The 19,830-nt window shown below is 40.8% G+C and overlaps 1 protein-coding gene across 1 annotated transcript; it reads left to right on the forward strand.

The window, feature by feature from the left end:
- The first annotated feature begins 14,650 nt into the window (after positions 1-14,650).
- On the forward strand, positions 14,651-15,149 carry LOC132044063 (histone chaperone ASF1-like). The gene is made up of 2 exons (XM_059434551.1): positions 14,651-14,750; positions 14,824-15,149. The coding sequence occupies exons 1-2, from the start codon at positions 14,651-14,653 to the stop codon at positions 15,147-15,149; spliced, it is 426 nt and encodes a 141-aa protein (XP_059290534.1).
- Positions 15,150-19,830: the final 4,681 nt, after the last annotated feature.

Raw genomic sequence — 19,830 nt, forward strand, 5'->3', positions numbered from 1 at the left:
AATAGTGTCAATGTTGAGTAATAGTTTAGATTGAATTATGAATATGGAGGTGTTGTGACTATGAATACGTTATAAATGACATTTAGAACATGGAATAAGTATTATACGTGAAGAAACATGATTTTGGAGAATTAAAGGTAAATCACAAAATGTGAATAATGTGAACGAATGACGATTGTTGGTTATGATATTGTGATTGTTATTATGAATGGTTGGGAGATGATATGGAATATGGAGAAAGTCATATAAACAAAGGAAATGCTGCCCAATTTTCTCTAGTTTTAGTAAGCACGTCTTTATAAATGGTTAGCTAATGTCGATACGAATTCTCTTGAAGGTAAAGACGTGGGCATTAAAGGAGAATGAGCAAGAAATAAGTAAATAAACGACAAAGGTATGTAAGGCTAGTCCTTTCCTTCTAAGGCATGAATCCTATGGCATGATTTTCGTCCTTCTTATGAATTTCCTATCTTCAAGAAACTATGAGTCCTTGTTCATAAATAAGCCATATGAGATAAGAGATATGCGATGAGAACAATATTGATGATAGTAAACTAAGTCTAAAGAAGCTATAGTTCATGATATGATGTTCCTATAAAGCTAATGAAGCTATCCATAGATCATTGATGTTGATTATTGTATACACTCACCTTATGTGCTAAATCCTTCAAGGTGAGGTGGAATGTTCATGAATGCTCCATAATGTAATCGGGGGTTCACAACCTTACGTCACCCCGATAAAGTTTAATCATCCACGAGTCCCATGCATGCATTTTGATGAATTATGATGAGCATACTATGATGAGCAAATTATGATAAAGCCATGATATGCCTATGAGATGAATAATAATGGTAAGTATACGGTATTTGTTATGAAGTTCATGCCATGAAAATGATATTATTTTCAATAGATTGTCCTTAATCCAAATACATGCTTTATAAAATATGTGATGAAAAAAGATTTCCGTAGTAATGGCAACGATGATGATGAGATATACCGAGCCTCGTCATTTTCGGGTACGGAAGACATGTATGTGATATTGTCGAGCCACTACGTGGCCGAATACGGATAATGTTTAAATATGTATGAGCGGATACGATACTATGGTATGTATATGTATGTGTTATGATGAAGGCAAGATGATGACAAGGTTACGATTAGTTATGCTAAGGTCATGATATGCCTATGCGACGTATAATAATGTTAAGGATGATGTTGACTTCATTCATGTATTTTTATATATATGTGTGTATGTATGCATCGAGTCCCAGAAGGGATATTATGCAAGTATAGATATTATCGAGTCCCGAAAGGGCCGAGTACGGATATCATCGAGCCCGAGAGGGTCGAGTACGGACATTATCGAGTCCCGAGAGGGCCGAGTACGGATGATACCGAGCCTATATGGCCGGGTACGTGGTTGTACTGCATTACAAACTATTGCATATGTAAACATGTGGATGTAACAAGTGTATCTTTAGAGGAATAAAGGGGTAAGTACGTACGACGACTGTTAAAAAGGTATTATGAGAAATGGACAGTTCTTTTATCTTCTGCTATCCCTTATGCTCCTATTATGTATTATTATTCTTGATGCCTTACATACTCTGTACAAATGTTCGTACTGACGTCCGTTTTCTTTGGATGCTGTGTTCATGCCCACAGGTAAATAGGGAGGCGACCCGATCCATTCGTAGAAGCTGTTAGCCGACTGAGAGCACTCCTTTATTCCGGAGGTGCTATCTTGAGACAGGATTTTTGCACATACATATTTTGGGAACGACGGGGTCCTGTCCCGTCCATATGTTTAGTACTCCAGTAGAGGCTCGTAGATACGTATGTGTGGGTAGTATGGTCTCACAGGTTTCTCATATGTATACGCACGTACGTACATTTTTATTTTGATAGCCTAAAGAGATGATGTTTATCAAGTAAATATGTTTTAAATTAAAGTCGTTTCCTATGATTATGAATGATGAGAAATATGAATGAAGGCAGGATAAGTAGTAAAATGAGTAGTGCTCGGTGGTTAGCCCCAGGTACCCGTCATGGCCCTAGTCGGGTCGTGACAAAGTGGTATCAGAGCGGTTCAGTCCTAGAAAGTGTCTACGAGGCGTGTCTAGTAGAGTCTTGTTTATGGTATGTTGTGCGCCACGCCAATAAACAAGAGGCTACAGGGCATTTAGGAAAAATGATCATCTTTCTTCTTATGAGATCGTGCGATAGAGCCGAGTATAAGATTTGATCCTCCCTAATGAGTGTGCTATGATTTCTGAAATGCCGCCAAAGGAAAAAGCTAAAGCCGCCCAGAAGGGCAAGACTACGATAAAAAGGCGGGCAGAAAGAGAGCCGCCAATGAATATAGATGAGGGCGAATCACATAATGAGGCTCCATCTAATACCTCCACTACTCCTCCTATTACGGAAGAGCAATAAGGGGCTTTAGCTCCAGCTCCTATTCCTCCAGTTCCTCCACCATCTACTTCGGGTCAATAAGGGACCGAAGCCATCCAGTTATTGACATAGTTAGTTGCCGCCCAGACACAGCGGCAAGGTTCGGGTTTAAGTGACAAGGCTGTTAGTACTAGAGCCCGTGATTTCATGAGTTTGAATCCCCCGGAGTTTTTCGGATCGAAGCCGGATGAAGACCCTCAAGGTTTTATTGATGAAATGTTGAGGACATTGAGAATTATTCATGCCTCGGAAACCGAATCTGTAGAGTTAGCATCTTATAGACTCCGGGATGTGGCGGTCCTATGGTATAACAATTGGATATTATCAAGGAAAGAGAATGCGCCTCCCTCGATTTGGCAAGAATTTGTAGATGCCTTCATCCATCACTATTTGCCACCCGAGGTCTGCCGAGCTAGAGTTGATAGGTTCTTAAATTTGAAGCAAGGCAATATGAGTACCCGGGAGTATAGCCTTCAGTTTAATTCATTGGTTAGATATGCTCCAACCATGGTGGCCGACATGGGGGATAGGGTGCACAGGTTTGTGAGTGGCTTAGGGCCACATTTATATCAAGAATGTTTAACGGCTTCATTGCAAGACGGGATGGATATTTCCCGCATTCAAGCCCATGCCCAGAATTTAGAAGAGCAACAACATCCGCAAAAGGGCGAACGTGATATTGATAAGGGGCAAAGTAAGAGGGCCAGATCCATGGGCGCCGATAGCGACTATAGAGGAGGATCGAGGCAGTTATATTCTAGACACTCAGGCCAGTCGGTGACTAGTGTACCTTTACGAGTTGCAGGACAGAGGTTCGATTGCTCTATTCATTCCGGACCGGATCAGAGTTTCAGAGAGTCGGGCTCTCGGTATAGGAGTGATTCAGGCCAGATGAGATCATCTATACCACAATGTACCAAGTGCGGTAAGCTACATTGGGGACCGTGCCGATTGGGTTTGGACGTTTGCTATGTTTGCGGCCAGTCAGGTCATATTATGAGAGAGTGCCCATTTCGAGGCGGTAGGCATGCGGTTCAGCCCATGGGGTCCGCAGCCGGTTCTTCGTCATCCATGCGCCCTCCGGGGTAAGACTCCCAGACACCAGCAGGACAGGGTAGCGGCAGGGGGAGAGCGCTTAATCCGAGTGGTCCTCAGCATCGTACATATGCATTGGCTGAGCGACAGGATCTAGAGTCACTCCCCGATGCCGTCACAGGTATATCTACACCTTTGATTATGTGTTAAGGGAGGAATAAATATTTGTATTAATAAGCAAGTATGAATTGAGAGGTTTTATGCTATGTAGCGACGGTAATAGGTAAAGTATGATATGTGGTATTATGGTTCTCAAGTTTAAGGAAGTAAGGTATGAAGAGTAGAACTTCCAAGATAGTGATGACGATGAGTCTATGACTATAAGGAGCTACTTATGTATAAGATAAAGAAGAGAGGTAAGACACGAGTATGTTAAGCCCTCACACATGGATTATCGTAGCTATAAATCATGGGAAACGGCATGAATAAGATGTAGTATAGTAAGAGATATAAGAATTAAAGATTTGAAGGCGAGGCGATGGATTTAAAAATGGTACAGGAAAAAAACCCTTTAAGGGGGGAAGCGAGTAAAAAAAAAAAAAAAGAACACAAGTATAGAGATTGAACGATAGACCCTAAGATGTGACAGATAGATGTAATGAACGACGATAGTAATGACGTTAAAGATGCCTATGATCTTATATGTATATGTGCCTATGTATGGCTATTATGGAACCTCGAGTTTGTATGGCCGTGTATAATATAGTATATGTATATTTATATATATATAATGCTGCGCGCGCACCACTACAGTTGGGTACGGATAACCCTGAGCCTTGGAAGGGCCAGGTATGTGAAATACCGACTCTTCGTGGTCGGGTATGCTATGTAAATGCTATGTATATGAAATCAATGTGAGTACGAATATGCTAAGTATATGTAATATATGTGATATGTATATGATACGAATACGAGGACAATGTGTTACGGGTATGGAATGCTATGAAAATGAATATGTAAATGAATGCGAGTATGAATGGAAATACGACTACGAACATGAATATGTATACAGATGCGGATACATGCATATGTATAGGTGTGTATGCACACAAATCACCCAAGAACGATTATGTGACTTGCCAGTATTTATACTTTGCCAATGAAACCAAGTGGGATAGATTTGCAAACCATGTAAGACTTAATATCATTATTGAGCAAGAAAAGGATCAACGAGATGTAGCAATTCAAATGAAAGGTGTGATGAGATATAGCAAGAAAGGGGAAATTGAGTCCTCAATATATTGGACCCTATGAGATTATCCACACTTATTTCAGCCCCCGGAAGAGGGCCAAGACGAGACGTTGAGATCATAAGGTATGTATGTTTTCCTTTTATGCATTTGGGTCGTGTGTGGCCAAATTCTATTGCTATTACATTGTGGCCCTGTGAGGCATTGTTATTATGGGTTGTTGTGATAGGATGGTAGTGCCATATTATAGGGGAGACTCTGGCGAAATTTTCGTAGAATTTTCGAGTGCTTAACATTCGAGGACGAATGTTTTTAAGGGGGAAGAATGTTACACCCCGGAGAAATTTTTTGTTGTTGTACAGTGACTAGACTAACGAAAAGTACAAAGAGTATGGTATTTCATTTGATGACCTTAACTAAGATTTTAAAGACATCCGATGTTAGACGAGAAAGTTGCCAAGAGAAGGCAATGTATGAGATAGGTATCAGACGAGAATTTCGAGTAACAAGTTGATGATGGCCTAATGATGTTTTGGGGAAAAGTTATCACGTCCCTTAGATTGCTAATGAAGTGATAAACAAGTGTTAAGAAGGTTCCATAAGGATTGGAGGTCAAACGAGACGACGGGAACAACTTCGGAGGAGCTGTGAGTTTCACGGCCACTTCCACGGACCGTGAAACCTTGTACGGGTCGCGGAATGGTCCGTGGAACTGCCAGTAGAGGTGGTGGCTATCTGGTCGTGAACCACGACCAGTTCCACGGACAGCACCATGTTCCACGGACCGTGGAAGGGTCAGTGGAAGTCCCGACGGGCTGAACTTAGTTCAATTATATAATGATGTTCCCACTTCATTTATTTCATTCCACACACTTCTTCATCTCTCTCAAGACCTCTAGAACATTCCATACACTTCATCCACACGAATTCAAGGAAAATCTATGATCAACTTCATCAAACCAACAAGAATCAAGATTGGAAAACTCATTAAAGTCATCTAAACCAAGAAATTCCAAAAGAAGTAAACTAGGGTTTTGGGTGCAAGGAGAGTATTCCACTCAAGACTTATTCTACCATTATCTAAGGTATGTTTTGTGGTATTTTCATGATGTTTGAAGTATTGCAAAGTTGAAACACTTGAATTGTAGAAGAAAATGTGAAATGGGTCATAGAGGTAGGAATAGTGTCAATGTTGAGTAATAGTTTAGATTGAATTATGAATATGGAGGTGTTGTGACTATGAATATGTTATAAATGACATTTAGAATATGGAATAAGTATTATACGTGAAGAAACATGATTTTGGAGAATTGAAGGTAAATCACGAAATGTGAATAACGTGAACGAATGACGATTGTTGGTTATGATATTGTGATTGTTGTTATGAATGGTTGGTAGATGATATGGAATATGGAGGAAGTCGTATAAACAAAGGAAATGCTGCCTAATTTTCTCTAGCTTTAGTAAGCACGTCTTTATAAATGTTTAGCTAACGTCGATACGAACTCTCTTGAAGGTAAAGACGTGGGCATTAAAGGAGAACGAGCCAGCAATATAGTAACTAAACGACAAAGGTATGTAAGGCTAGTCCTTTCTTTCTAAGGCATGAATCTTATGGCATGATTTTCGTCCTTCTTATGAATTTCCTATCTTCAAGAAGCTATAAGTCCTTGTTCATGAATAAGCCATATGAGATAAGAGATATGCGGTGAGTACGATATTGATGATAGTAAACTAAGTCTAAAGAAGCTATAGTTCATGATATGATGTTCTAAAGCTAATGAAGCTATCATAGTTCATTGATGTTGATTATTGTATACACTCACCTTATGTGCTAAATCCTTCAAGGTGAGGTGGAATGTTCATGAATGCTCCATAATGTAATCGGGGGTTCACGACCTTACGTCACCCCGATAAAGTATAATCGTCCACGAGTCCCATGTATGCATTATGATGAATTATGATGAGCATACTATGATGAGAAAATTATGATAAAGCCATGATTTGCTCATGAGATGAATAATAATGATAAGTATACAGTATTTGTTATGAAGTTCATGCCATGAAAATGATATTATTTTCAATAGATTATCCTTAATCCAAATACATGCTTTATGAAAAGTTATGATAAGCTTACGAGATGTATGTGATGATAAAAGATTTTCATAGTAATGGCAATGATGATGATGAGATATACCGAGCCTCGTCATGGCCGGGTACGGAAGACATGTATGTGATATTGTCGAGCCACTACGTGGCCGAATACGGATAATGTTTAAATATGTATGAGTGGATACGATAATATGGTATGTATATGTATGTGTTATGATGAAGGCAAGATGATGACAAGGTTACGATTAGTTATGCTAAGGTCATGATATGCCTATGCGTCGTATAATAATGTTAAGGATGATGTTGACTTCATTCATGATTTTTATATATATATATGTGTATGTATGCATCGAGACCCGTAAGGGCCAAGTACGGATATTATCGAGTCCCGAAAGGGTCGAGTACGGATATCATCGAGCCAGGGAGGGCCGAGTACAGACATTATCGCGTCCCGAGAGGGCTGAGTACGGATGATACCGAGCCTATATGGCCGGGTACGTGGTTGTAATGCATTACAAACTATTGTATATGTAAACATGTGGATGTAACAAGTGTATCTTTAGAGGAATAAAGGGGTAAGTACGTACGACGACTGTTAAAAAGGTATCATGAGAAATGGACAGTTCTTTTAACTTATGCTATCCCTTATGCTCCTATTATGTATTATTATTGTTGATGCCTTACATACTCGGTACAAATGTTCGTGCGACCGTCGTTTTCTTTGGACGTTTGTGTTCATGCCCACGGGTAAACAAAGAGGCGACCCGAGGTTCGTAGAAAGGTTTGCCCGAGAGCACTCCTTTATTCTGGAGGTGCTATCTTGAGACAGGATTTTTGTACCTACATATTTTGGGCACAACGGGGTCCTGTCCCGTGCATGTGTCTAGTACTCCAGTAGAGGCTCGTAGATACGTATGTGTGGGTAGTATGTTCTCACTGTTTTCGCATATGTATACGCACGTATGTACATTATTATTTTGATAGCCTAAAGAGCTGATGTTTATCAAGTAAATATGTTTTAAATGAAAGTCGTTTCCTATGATTATGAATGATGAGAAATATGAATGAAGGCAGGATAAGTAGTAAAATGAGTGGTGCTCGGTGGTTAGCCCAGGGTACCCGTCATGGCCCTAGTCGGGTCGTGACAATATTCCTGTTCCTTGGTGTGATTAAGTGGTAGTAATGACGTATAGTGAAGTATTATCTTTGTTTCTTAAGAGTTATGTTCGCTTTTTTGTATCCTGGGTTGAAGGCTAAACTGTTCAATGGTAATTGGTTTGAACTGTGCACTTGTGCTTGATTGTGGTAATGTTGAGGACCATTTGGGGTTGGTCAAACCTTCCCCCAGTGCCAGCCATGTCTGGGCTTCGATGAAACATCTTGAATCTTGTACGACACTAGGAACAAGGATGGTGGTAACCACCCTAATTTCATTCCAAAATACTCAGCCCACACATCACTAAAAAGCACTATGAGAAAAAAAATCATGTTAGAGCAGTTTGGTTACGTCTATCTTAAAATTATTACTATCGACCCAACTAGAGGGCCATGACGGGCACCCGGAGCTAACCCACCGAGCACCTCTGAACATACATCTCATAATCATATCTAGGTGGACCACAATGACAGCTCATAGGTTTCATAATCTGTAAGGACATATATCACAAGATAATGACACATCGCTATATAATCATCAATAACTATTCCATAAACATAGGCTAATAAGGCTGCTAAAATATAATACAACAATATGAATTGATAATGATATGGGACTTCTAGTTATGCACATCTGTCTACAAGCCTCCATATAGAATACAGGAATCCATGAAGACAGGGCAGGACTCCGCCATGCCCAAGTATATCTATACACAAGAGTAGTGCCAATAAACTGCAGCTCCGAAGCAGCTGGAGCACTTTTGAAACTCCGCTGATGAAGCTCCTAAGGGTCTGGTCCATCTATCTATCTACCTGAGGGAATGAACGCAGCGTCCACAAGAAAGGACGTCAGTACCAACAGTGTACTGAGTATGTAAGGCCTGAATAACAACATAACAAGAAATATGTAATATAACATGAGATAAAGATAACTTGTACATCTGATTGCCTCATAAAGCGGATACCACGGCATGCTTAGCTTTCTAAGGAAAATATTTTTCATACATATATATAACATAATCATTAGCCCACGTCTGGGGTAACCATCTCACGCTGCCCACTAGTGGTGCTGCCAGGCCATATAGGCACGGTGTTATTATCATTATCCATAAGCCGCCCACCATAGTGGTGCTACCCGGTCATATAGTTACGGTGTGAGAAAACACATACATATACAACAAGTGTGCATGAGAGCCCTATTAAAAGCTACAACTCTATCGGAGTGACGTAAGGTCGGTAACCTCCAATTTATATTATGGAGCAATCATCATTGCTATGTCTCACCTTGAAGAAACAATTATCATAGGGTGAGATAAAAAACAATGAATAAAATCAAGGAATTCATGAACTAAACTCAATAATCTCATAATAGCATAAAGACTGTAAACTTTGGAATCTCTAGAAATGGGATCATCTTTATCATCATTATCATCATTGGAAAAATCTATATTTAGCAATATAAGAACTTTGAGAATCATGAACTTCTCGATTTATGGGAATAAGGAAATTATGGAAAACATTTATGGGTTCATAAGAAAAGAATCATGCCTTTAGAAAGAAAGGGACTAGCCTTAACATACCTTTTCGGTCGTCTTAGCTTTAATTACTTAACGCTTGTCCTTCCAAGCTCATAAATCTACATTTAAGAGAATTCATACTATTGTTAGGCTTATCGTCATATGCTTGTCTTAAGCCATCAAATTAAATCCTCTTAGAATCTACTGAAATTCAGGCAACATCTACCCTGTTTATATCCTTAGCCCGAAATCACAATACTAACAAAAAAATGACAATAGAAACACCAATATCAACAACATCATCATCAATATCAATATGCTCAATAGAACATCCCACACGATGTTTCCCAATTTGTCAACTAACCACTAGACTGTACGAAGCTTTAACCACTAAATTTCCATGATACAATTCACAATATCCATAGTAAAGAATATCTTACCTCAATCAAGGTTGGTAGTGCTTTAAATATTATTTATCTTTGGCGGCCTCCTTTGATTCATCGAGATTCATTGTTTAGAACAAGAACTGCAAGACCTTATGCGCTTCCCGAGCCTAAATCCCGAGATTTCACATAATTTGGGCTAAAATTTTATGGAGGAAGTTGGGAGAATTTTCTAGAGGGTTAGGGAAGGTTTGGGAGGTTGTTGAATAAAAATAAGGGGTAAATCCCCTTTTTATACTGTTCTAGGGTCGGTTTGCATCGACATAGAACTTTCCGCGCACTGTAGCGCGCGTGTCGCGCACTGTAGCTGTGCGTTTCTACTCTGCCCGCCTGACTTGTAACGTCTATAATTCTCTACTCTGACATCATATTGACAAGAGGTTAGTTGTGTTAGAAACTAGACTTCATGAACTTCATTTTATGCTTTTACTTTACCTCAAAACTCTTCATATGCTAAGAGATATTCTTTTCTAAATTTGACCCAAAATTTCTATCAAATTTTTTCCAAATTTTTGACAAACTTATTTTTTCTTTAATTTTCTTAATCCCAGAACCTTTAAAGACTTGCTTAACACTTGTTAAGAGTACTCCTTAATCTTATAAGGGTTCCATGACCTCTCCGAGCTTACGTTAATTTGCAAATGACGTGAAAATTTTTGAGGTGTAACACTCCCCCCCCCCCTCTCTTACTCTTCGCATGGCCACTTGGGCCGAGGACACAGCCTCCTTATTGGGCCAATAGGACAATTCTTTCAGATTCTGCTGAGTACGAGAAAGGGAAGCTAATATGCGTATTTATGAAGGCCCAACGATGGGTTAAAATGGTTAAGGGGCTTGGTACACCCCAAGTTATTTCATTCATGTTGTGTGATACGTTTCCCTTCATACTTTTATTTGTAAACTCACAATATTGTTGGAAACCAAATGGTTGGGACTAGACGCTTTAGGCAAACGGTACTTAAGCCGTTTAGTTGGACTTTAGGCTCCCTTCGCAAATTTCTAAAACCCGTCTTATTTTTTCTTATTTTCAAAGTGAATTTCTAAATAAAGCAAAACAGATGTTTTTCCTATAAAAAATAAATTTGATTTAGAAACTCGGGTACAAGCGGTTTTATCAGAATTATTTGTCAAAGTCTTCATTTCAAAAAATTAAAAGGAACGCACTATTTTGTTTTTCATAATAAAACCGGTTGTAAAAATAAATAAAATTTTGTATCATGTGAACTCAAAAATCAAATCAAAATATATACTATGCTTTACTTAAAATCGGCACGGTTTTGAATAAAACCCAACAAACAAAATAAAGTTTTTGGGCCAAAGCCCACCAAATTGCCATAAGCCTAAAATTGAGTTCAAAACCGAACTGGACATCCTTTTCTTCAAAAATGAAGCAAACACAAATACGCATTTTCCGGGCTAGAGCCCATTACGTTTTTCATACCCCAAAAATCATAATTCTTTCTTCCTTTAAACAGGCATGATTTCACATAACCCTTAGTTTTAAAGAGATATTATCGCCTATTATTCGTAACAAATTCGGACCTTATTCTTTTATGCCCCAAATGCCAAACCAAGATGATTTCTTTTAAAATATGCTAAAACGTTTCTTCGGAAAAATGGAATACTAAGTAAGGAGTTCTTGGCGTGCGTATACGATTGACCCAAACCAAGTGTGGATTAAGGCATGAACTGGAAATACATATATACTTTATCATAAAATAATTTTCCTCTTTACAAAAATCATTTATCCTCATATATTAGAGGAAACATATTTGTTGGTATATGATAGATCCAACCTAAAAATAGCCCAAATATAAGGGAACTACATTCAATCTTTTCAAAGAGAATTTGATATGCAATAAAAGGACAAATTTTTACGAGAATTTACACTAAATAGACAGTTCATGCAAATACCCACACATTGAAATTCGAAGGTCAACCGTATAGTATGGATCCTTAATACTAGGGTGCCTAACACCTTCCCTAGGGGATCACTAGAACCCTTACCTAGAACTTTGGATTAAGAAGGATTTTTCACGGTGAATGAATAAACCCTTCAAAACTAGTTTTCCTAATTTCCTAAAAATTAGGTGGCGACTCTTTTAAAACAAAGTCCGAAAGAGCACCAACGATTTCGAAGTAGCTTTTTCGAGCGCTAACCCCGCCCACGAAAAATGCGAGCCATTATAGATGGCGACTCCGCTGGGAATTTAAAGGTTCTAACTAAGGGTTCCAATATAATGTGGGTATATATTTTCCTTAACTGTTTATGTGCTTATTTTCCCGCAAATATCAACTGTCATTGCATGCATATCGTAACTTTGCCACTCCTGGCATTTATTTTATATTTTTATTCCAAAGGAGACTTCACGGAATACGCGGTCATACCTTCACTAAAAAAAAACCAAATACTTATTTTGGAACCGTTATGAGGCGGCATTGGTTCGTGGTCGTCCAACAGCCCTGACGATTCAGCCCTAGTTGTTCGCTCGGGTTCCTGGTCTTTTGTGAAAACCCACTTTAGTAAAACTAGGATAGAGCTAAGCTAAATCCCTGCTGAACTAAAGCATTCATACCTAGATGAGCTTTGGCTATCTCAGACCTACCCAAAGCTCATTAAGGAATACTACCCCGTGTCCGGACGGTCTATGACCCGAAGAACACCGTATTTCATTTATATGCTATGTGGAAGCATGTTTAGTGCCTATGTGATCAACCATTGATCCTGTGGGATGGGGGAAATCCTAACCATGTTTTATTTTGTAGATGGAAGGTCGCATCCGTTTTGACATAATCATCGAGGCTCCAGTGGGCATGGTTAGGATGCTCACAAGAAAACCATTAGCTGCACCTTGGGTCATTTATCCACTATCATGACAATAAAAGGTCATCCAAAACTAATCGAGGTGTTAATCGGACATTGGGACGATAAGGAAATGTTATTCCGCTTCAACGAAATTGAGATGAACCCAACTTTAGAAGAGATCAGAAATGCCATAGACACCAGTGGTACCTATCTAAGGAGATGACACAAACTAGATCACCACCTGTTATTTCTGCAAATGCCCACAGTCGGCCAAATCAAGAAGTTTCTTGCACTAACTGAGGCGCCCTGTGTGCAAGGACCCACTGTAACCTTTAGGGATTTGTATCGGAGATTCGGAGATGCCATGGGATATACATTGTACCAGAGAGAATTTAAGAGTAGAGAGGAGTGGGAAGCTGTTAGACACTTGGCATTCATCATAGCTTTATTGGGTATTATGGTATTTTCATAAGGGGATTCAATAGCCGTAGACACCCGAGTGATCTACTTAGCCCATGACATTTTCCACGGTATAACCAAGGACCAAGAGATAAGGTACTTTGATTTGGCGTCCATCATTTTGGCAGATATCTTTCGGGCATTGGACAAGTGTTAGAATGGTTTCCGATACTTCCAAGGATGTAGCATGTTGTTACAATGGTGGATTATCAAACACATAAACATGGCTAAGAAGGTCTAATACCTGAGCAACCACAACAGGATAAATCGTCTCACAAACTACTGTCCAAACATTGGTTATATGTCCAAAGGGGCATGGGCCGATTTTTTCGAGGAACTGACTGAGGGTAGGATCTAGTGGATATTCCCTGACTTCATAACAGAAAATGTGGTGGTCAGAGGTAGGAATTTTCCTTTTGTTCCACTAGCCAGGGTTCGAGGAATCCTTCCTTACTTTCGTCTCGGGTCTTGAGGCAATTCGGCAGGAGGCAAGTGATACCTCAGGTAGGAAATCCTGAGCATTTCATCTTTGAGCACACGGGGCAAAAGATCAAAAATACCGGGGTGATTCTTAGAGAGTGGAACAGTCGCGTGAGTTGGGGCCTAGACACTTTAGCCCCAGACAGGTTTACAGCAGGATGCAACCCAGGGTGTCACGAGTGGCTGCAGGGGCACCTAGCCCGACCACCTATCCTAAGGCCCACACTTGCCCGCAATGCCCAGGAAGAAGATCACCTGAAAGAATGCCTGAAAAATACGGACGAACACTTAGCCCGGATTCTAGAAAAAATGGATCCAGTGATAGTCAGAATGGAGATGTAGCAAGCACGACTGCGGATTCAGACTACCCTTCAGAGGGTGAAGAAAGCCAAAACTAGCCAGGCTTTGACGTCACCTGCTGGAGGAGAAACTTGCTGATTTACTGCTCTATATTGAGCCCCTTGTTGGCTTTATCATCTTTGCAATCCCTCCGGGGAAGATATTCTATTATTATTATATGATGATTTTTCGAGGCAATGGTTCACCTTCACAAATTACACTTGCATGTTTCAATGGATTAGGATAGCCTTAACTAAAAAAGGTTTTAGGAACTCAAGTAGTATAAATATATGTTAAAGTTACATGAATGCTTGCTACGTGTTTCACATGTCTACTTGCTATGTGTGTTATCATATATTAAGGCTTGAATACATTTGATCTAATGATCTGAAACTACACATCAAAAAGAAAAACCAAAGGGTTAAACTTACCCAAATTTATCTCCAATAAAAGTTTGACTTGCCATGGCAAACCAAGGAGAACAACAGACGCGAACTTTGGGACAAACAACGGAGATGCTAAGAGACAAAGTACTACAGATGGAAAAGCACCTCTAAGAGATAAGGAGGAAGATCGAGGAAGTGGACCGGCTACTGGAGATGGTTGGGAATCCACCTGAGGGCATACCCCAAGAGCAGTACTATAGGAATGTCCCAGAGGAGGTGAGTGCTAAACTATATACCTCTGGAGAGGAGGCCCGTGACTCCTAAGGAAGGGGCCCCTGGAGGAAGAGAGGAAAGCCAAGGAGCTTGATTAGATCATTGGGTGACAGACCCACAAGAGGAGTCAGAGCCTCAACAGGAAGCCTCTGAACCGGTAGAGGAGGAAGAACCCAAAGAAGAGGATGAGGATCCTCAGAATATGAAGGGAGAGGAATCAGAGCCTATTGACGTGGAAGAAGAGGGGGAAGAAGAACCATTTGGGATGTTCCCTGAGTTCGCAGAATTTGAGAACAAGGCCAATGAAGAATCTGACTACTATGCCCCGACCAATGAGAGGTCTGACTTTTATGCACTATCACCCATAATGGTGCCTACCACCTCCACCATGACGTCTGAGAATTTTGGGAGGATAGGCCCCTCTGAGCCTGCTTGGTAGGAGATCGCCTTAAAAGCCCATTCCTCCCCATTCATGGTGGCCCGACGTCCTGTCACCTGTAAGGAGGTGTACGAAAGGATGGTCGCCACAGGAGTGCCTTGCACCACCAGGGATAGGTTACTGCCACCCGAGTTAGTGTATGCATACAAGAGATATCCGTTCCACCGCAACCAAGCTGGTCACACCCTAAACGAGTGTTTGGGGTTGAGAAGAAGAATTTACAGTCTGATTGATGATAGGATAATCGGGACTGTCTGATTGATGATACGATAATCGGGACTTTGTGGGGGCTACACACCCTACTACTCTGTGATCCTATCACCCCTGGAGAGGGAATCATCGCTGCCACTTAGATCTGGTGGTATAACTTCACAATCTTCGAGGAATCATACAACCGCATATTCTCGACTCTAGCAAGTCTATTGAATGTTAGACCCGTGGAACCTACCCACGAGCCCAGAGCTAGGGCCTAACAGGAACAAGTTTTGCCTGTATCATATAGGAGCTATGGTGTATGATATAGAAGAGTGCTATGCCTTCAAGCTCGAACTGGAACAAAAGATCAGTACTAGAGAGAACTTGGTCATCTTGCCACTACAGTACTAAGAAGAAAGAAGAACAAGGGAGAGCGAGTTCGTAAGGACAGCGACTAGCGGAGCTGCATTTTCGGGTAGATAATAGGTGTCCCTATTTTCTGCATATAAAAGGTTGCCTCCCTCCCCATAAATATTGTAAGGAACCGCGCTGATCTGACATCCCTATGGAGGGATACGCGGGAAACCCTAACCGGGCCTGGTCTGGGAATGTCTCTAGTTAGGTTTAGTCTAAAGGATACTTTTGATGTATGTATCCTTCTATTGTAAAACGAACTACGACAGGGCCTAATTTACCCTGGCGGGATACGTAGGCAGTCTACGTAATACTTGGCCCCTAGATAATATAAATTACAGTCCCCCCCCCCCCCTATTTGATTAACCTCTATAGCAAGAGAGGGCTTGCCACAGTAAAAAGGCCCATTGGACCAAGATCCAGCCAAACATTAAAAGCCCACAAACACCTAAGCCTTATAGACGGAGGATCAAAAGTGTTTAAGCTTAAGATGTGATTTTACGTGCTATGTGCACTTTAAATATCTATGTGTGAAATTTTGTTTTTGTACTTTATGACAAGTAACTAACATTATCTACCGTTGAGTTACTTTTGTCTCATAGAACGAGGCCAATTAGCGTAGTATTGAAAGCTGGCATACTTCACAAGATCAAAAGTCGTGTTAGCATCCCTATTAGACAAAGGCAAAGAGAAAATGACTGGTACTCCCGAGAATGGAACTGAGCTCGCTCTACATGAAGGAGATACCCAAGACCCACAGGAGGTATCATCTCACGAAGATGTGAAAGCACGTTACTGACTGCCGTGACGGAGCTCCAAGAAAAGGTAGCTAGGAGCGAAGCCATGAAAATAGGCAAGGACGCCTCGATAGAGGGAAGGAGGCCTCCTCCTCTATTCCCTTCCCTGAGCTCGCCAATCCTCGATCATTTCCCTGTATACCCGCCTGGAACCATCTCACTTCCACTAAGCTCCACGACCCTAAATCACGTTAGAACCTCTTACCGTACCCTTTCCCCAGCAAAATACACTCGAATCCCGGGGACTATCCACTCACTCCCTTCTTACCAGGTACCCCATTTTGTTGGTCCATGTCACGACCCAACTAGAGTGTCATGACGGCCACTCGGAGTTACCCTACCGAGTACCTCTAAACATACACCTTATTATTATTTCTAGGTGGTCCATAAGCTAGCTCATATGCGTCATACTCTGCAAGAACAGGTATTACAATATAATATAATGGCATGTTACTCTAACCATCGACAACCATACCCATGAACATAAACCACCAAGGTTGTCTAAATATTATACATCAATATGTACTAACAAGGCTATGAAACATCTAGATACATGCACCAGTTTACGAGCCTCTCTATATATATGGAATACAAGAATCTATAAGGACGAGGCAGAACTTCGCCGTGCCCAAGTATGTACACAAAAGAGGAGTACTAATAAGCTGCAGCTCCGGGACAATTGGAGCCTTTTTGAAATTCTGCTGATAAAGCTCCTAAGGGGCAGGTTCGTCTATCCGTCCACCTGCGGGCAAGAACGCAGAGTCCATAAGAAAGGACGTCAGTACGAATAATGTACTGAGTATGTAAGGCATGAATAGTTTCTTAATAAGAAGCGTGAAACACAACATGAAGTAAAGAGATAATATGTACATCTGATTGCCTATTGAGGCGGATGTCATGCATGCTAGCTTTAACTTCTTTTGAACAACATTATAAATACATACACATAAACTGCCTGACCATCTAGGTACGGTGTTATGCTGCCCGGCCTTTTAGGCACGGTGTTATCATCATTAGCTCGCGTCCGGGGCATAAGCTGCCCACTGCAGTGGTGTGTCTGCCCGGCCGCCTATTGGGCGGCACGGTATTATTAAAATGCATACATAATTAAATATAAATCAATACCAATAAAGGAAGATTCATACCTTAGTCACCAATAAAGGAAGAGTCATACCTTACTCCCGCTAAACCCACGATATCTTCAATATTCACCTTGAATTCCAGCAAAGATTCACCGCAATACAATATTATATTCACAACTATACGCCGTCAAAACTTGAATCCGGAGATTAAACTTGATTCGCGTTAAAATTTGAGGTTCGAAACTTGGGAGAAATTCCTAGAAAGTTAGAGAGGTTTTAGGGGTGTTTTGGATCAGATATAAGGGGGTGAGCCCCCCTTTATAACATTCCAGGTTGTGCCTAAACTGACCTAAATATTACTTAGCGCATTCGCGCCACCTTGGGGCACGTTCGCGCTGAGTTGTCCCCTGGCTCCTCTGCGCGTTCGCGCCACCCCCAGGCGCATTCACGCAGAGTTAATCCCTGCTCTGGCAGCCTGTCTTAGAATGATCATAACGCTTAATACCGATGTTTGTTCGATACACGATTTGTTGCGTTGGAAACTAGACTTCCTGAACTTTACTTTAGGCTTTTGCTTTGCTCCAAAACTCCTCATTTACTAAAAGATATCTTTTCTCCAAGTTGGGCCAAAATTGCCCCTCATAATCATAAGTTAAGCACATATAACGTCATACCTCTTTGGAGGCAACTCCAATGTCCACGATTGAATAACTAACACCTAGAGAATTTCATTGTACAAAACCTACGAGGTGCAACATTCCTCCCCACTTAGGAACATTCATCCTCGAATCTTAAGATCTTAGGGATTTCTACAAAAATTTTGCCAGAGTATCCTCCTGTAATTGTGTCACTAACATCCTGTTACAACAACCCAAAACACACAATACCTCAAAGGGCTACCACCTCAATACCCATATTGTCCACACACAACCAAAAAATCATTCAAAGAAGCATTACATACCTGAAGGTACTGATGTCTCTGTCTGGAACTCTTCTGGAGGTGGAAATAGGTGCGGATATCTAGACTTCATATCTTCCTTTGCTTCCCAAGTCATTTCCTCTCTGTTATTATTTCTCCATAGAACTTTGACTAAGGCTACATCTTTGGTTCTAAGTCTTCGAACATGCCTCTCTAGAACGGCAATGGGTACTTCTTCATAGGACAGTTTCTCAGTAACTTGGACATCGTCGACAGGCACAATTCTGGAATGGTCTCCCACACACTTCTGAAGCATTGATACATGAAACACTGGGTGCACTACCTCTAAGTCCAAAGGTAGATCAAACTCGTAAGCCACTTGGCCTACCTTGTGCACAATCTTGTAAGGCCCGATATATCGAGGACTAAGTTTGCCCTTCTTGCCAAATCTCATTACACCTTTCATGGGTGACATTTTCAAAAATACCCAATTGTTAACTTTGAATTCCAAGTTCTGCCGATGATTGTCCGCAAAGGATTTCTGATGACTTTGGGCTGTTAGCAACCGATCTTGGATAAGCTTGATCTTCTCCACTGCCTGCTGGATTAAGTCTGGGCCTACTAACTTTGTCTCTCCTACTTCGAACTATCCAATAGGCGATCTACATTTTCTTCTATATAGAGCTTCATATGGGGCCATCTGAATACTAGAGTGGTAGCTATTATTATACGCAAATTCAATGAGTGGCAAATGATCACCCGAATTATCTCCAAAATCCAACACACAGCCTCTTAGCATATCTTCAAGGGTCTGGATAGTGCGCTCAGCCTGCCCATCAGTCTATGGATGAAATGTTGTACTAAGCTTCAGTTGTGTTCCCAAACCTTCTTGGAAGGATCTCCAAAAATTAGTAGTGAATTGTGCTCAGTAATAATAGATACTGGAACACCATGAAGTCGCACTATCTCTTTGATATACAACTTTGCATAATCTTCTGTTGAATATGTAGTTCTGACTGGCAGGAAATGAGCTGATTTTGTGAGTCTATCCACAACCACCCATATAGAATCATACTTATACCGGGAACGAGGAAAGACTGTAATGAAATCCATGCTAATCACTTCCCATTTCCAAGTCGGAATCTCTATAGCTTGCAATAATCCCCCAGGCTTCTGATGCTCGGTTTTCACCTATTGACAATTAGGACATTGGGCTACAAAATCCACTATATCTTTCGTCATTCCATCCCACCAATATACAGACTTAAGATCAT

The sequence above is a fragment of the Lycium ferocissimum genome, unplaced genomic scaffold (genome assembly GCF_029784015.1).
Source record: "Lycium ferocissimum isolate CSIRO_LF1 unplaced genomic scaffold, AGI_CSIRO_Lferr_CH_V1 ctg3441, whole genome shotgun sequence".
Classification (NCBI taxonomy): domain Eukaryota; kingdom Viridiplantae; phylum Streptophyta; class Magnoliopsida; order Solanales; family Solanaceae; genus Lycium; species Lycium ferocissimum.

Coding starts and splice junctions, on each gene's coding strand:
- LOC132044063 (XM_059434551.1), top strand. CDS start 14,651: ATGGTTGGGAATCCACCTGAGGGCATACCCCAAGAGCAGTACTATAGG. Junction 14,751..14,823: donor TACCTCTGGAGAGGAGGCCC/GTGACTCCTAAG, acceptor ATTGGGTGACAG/ACCCACAAGAGGAGTCAGAG.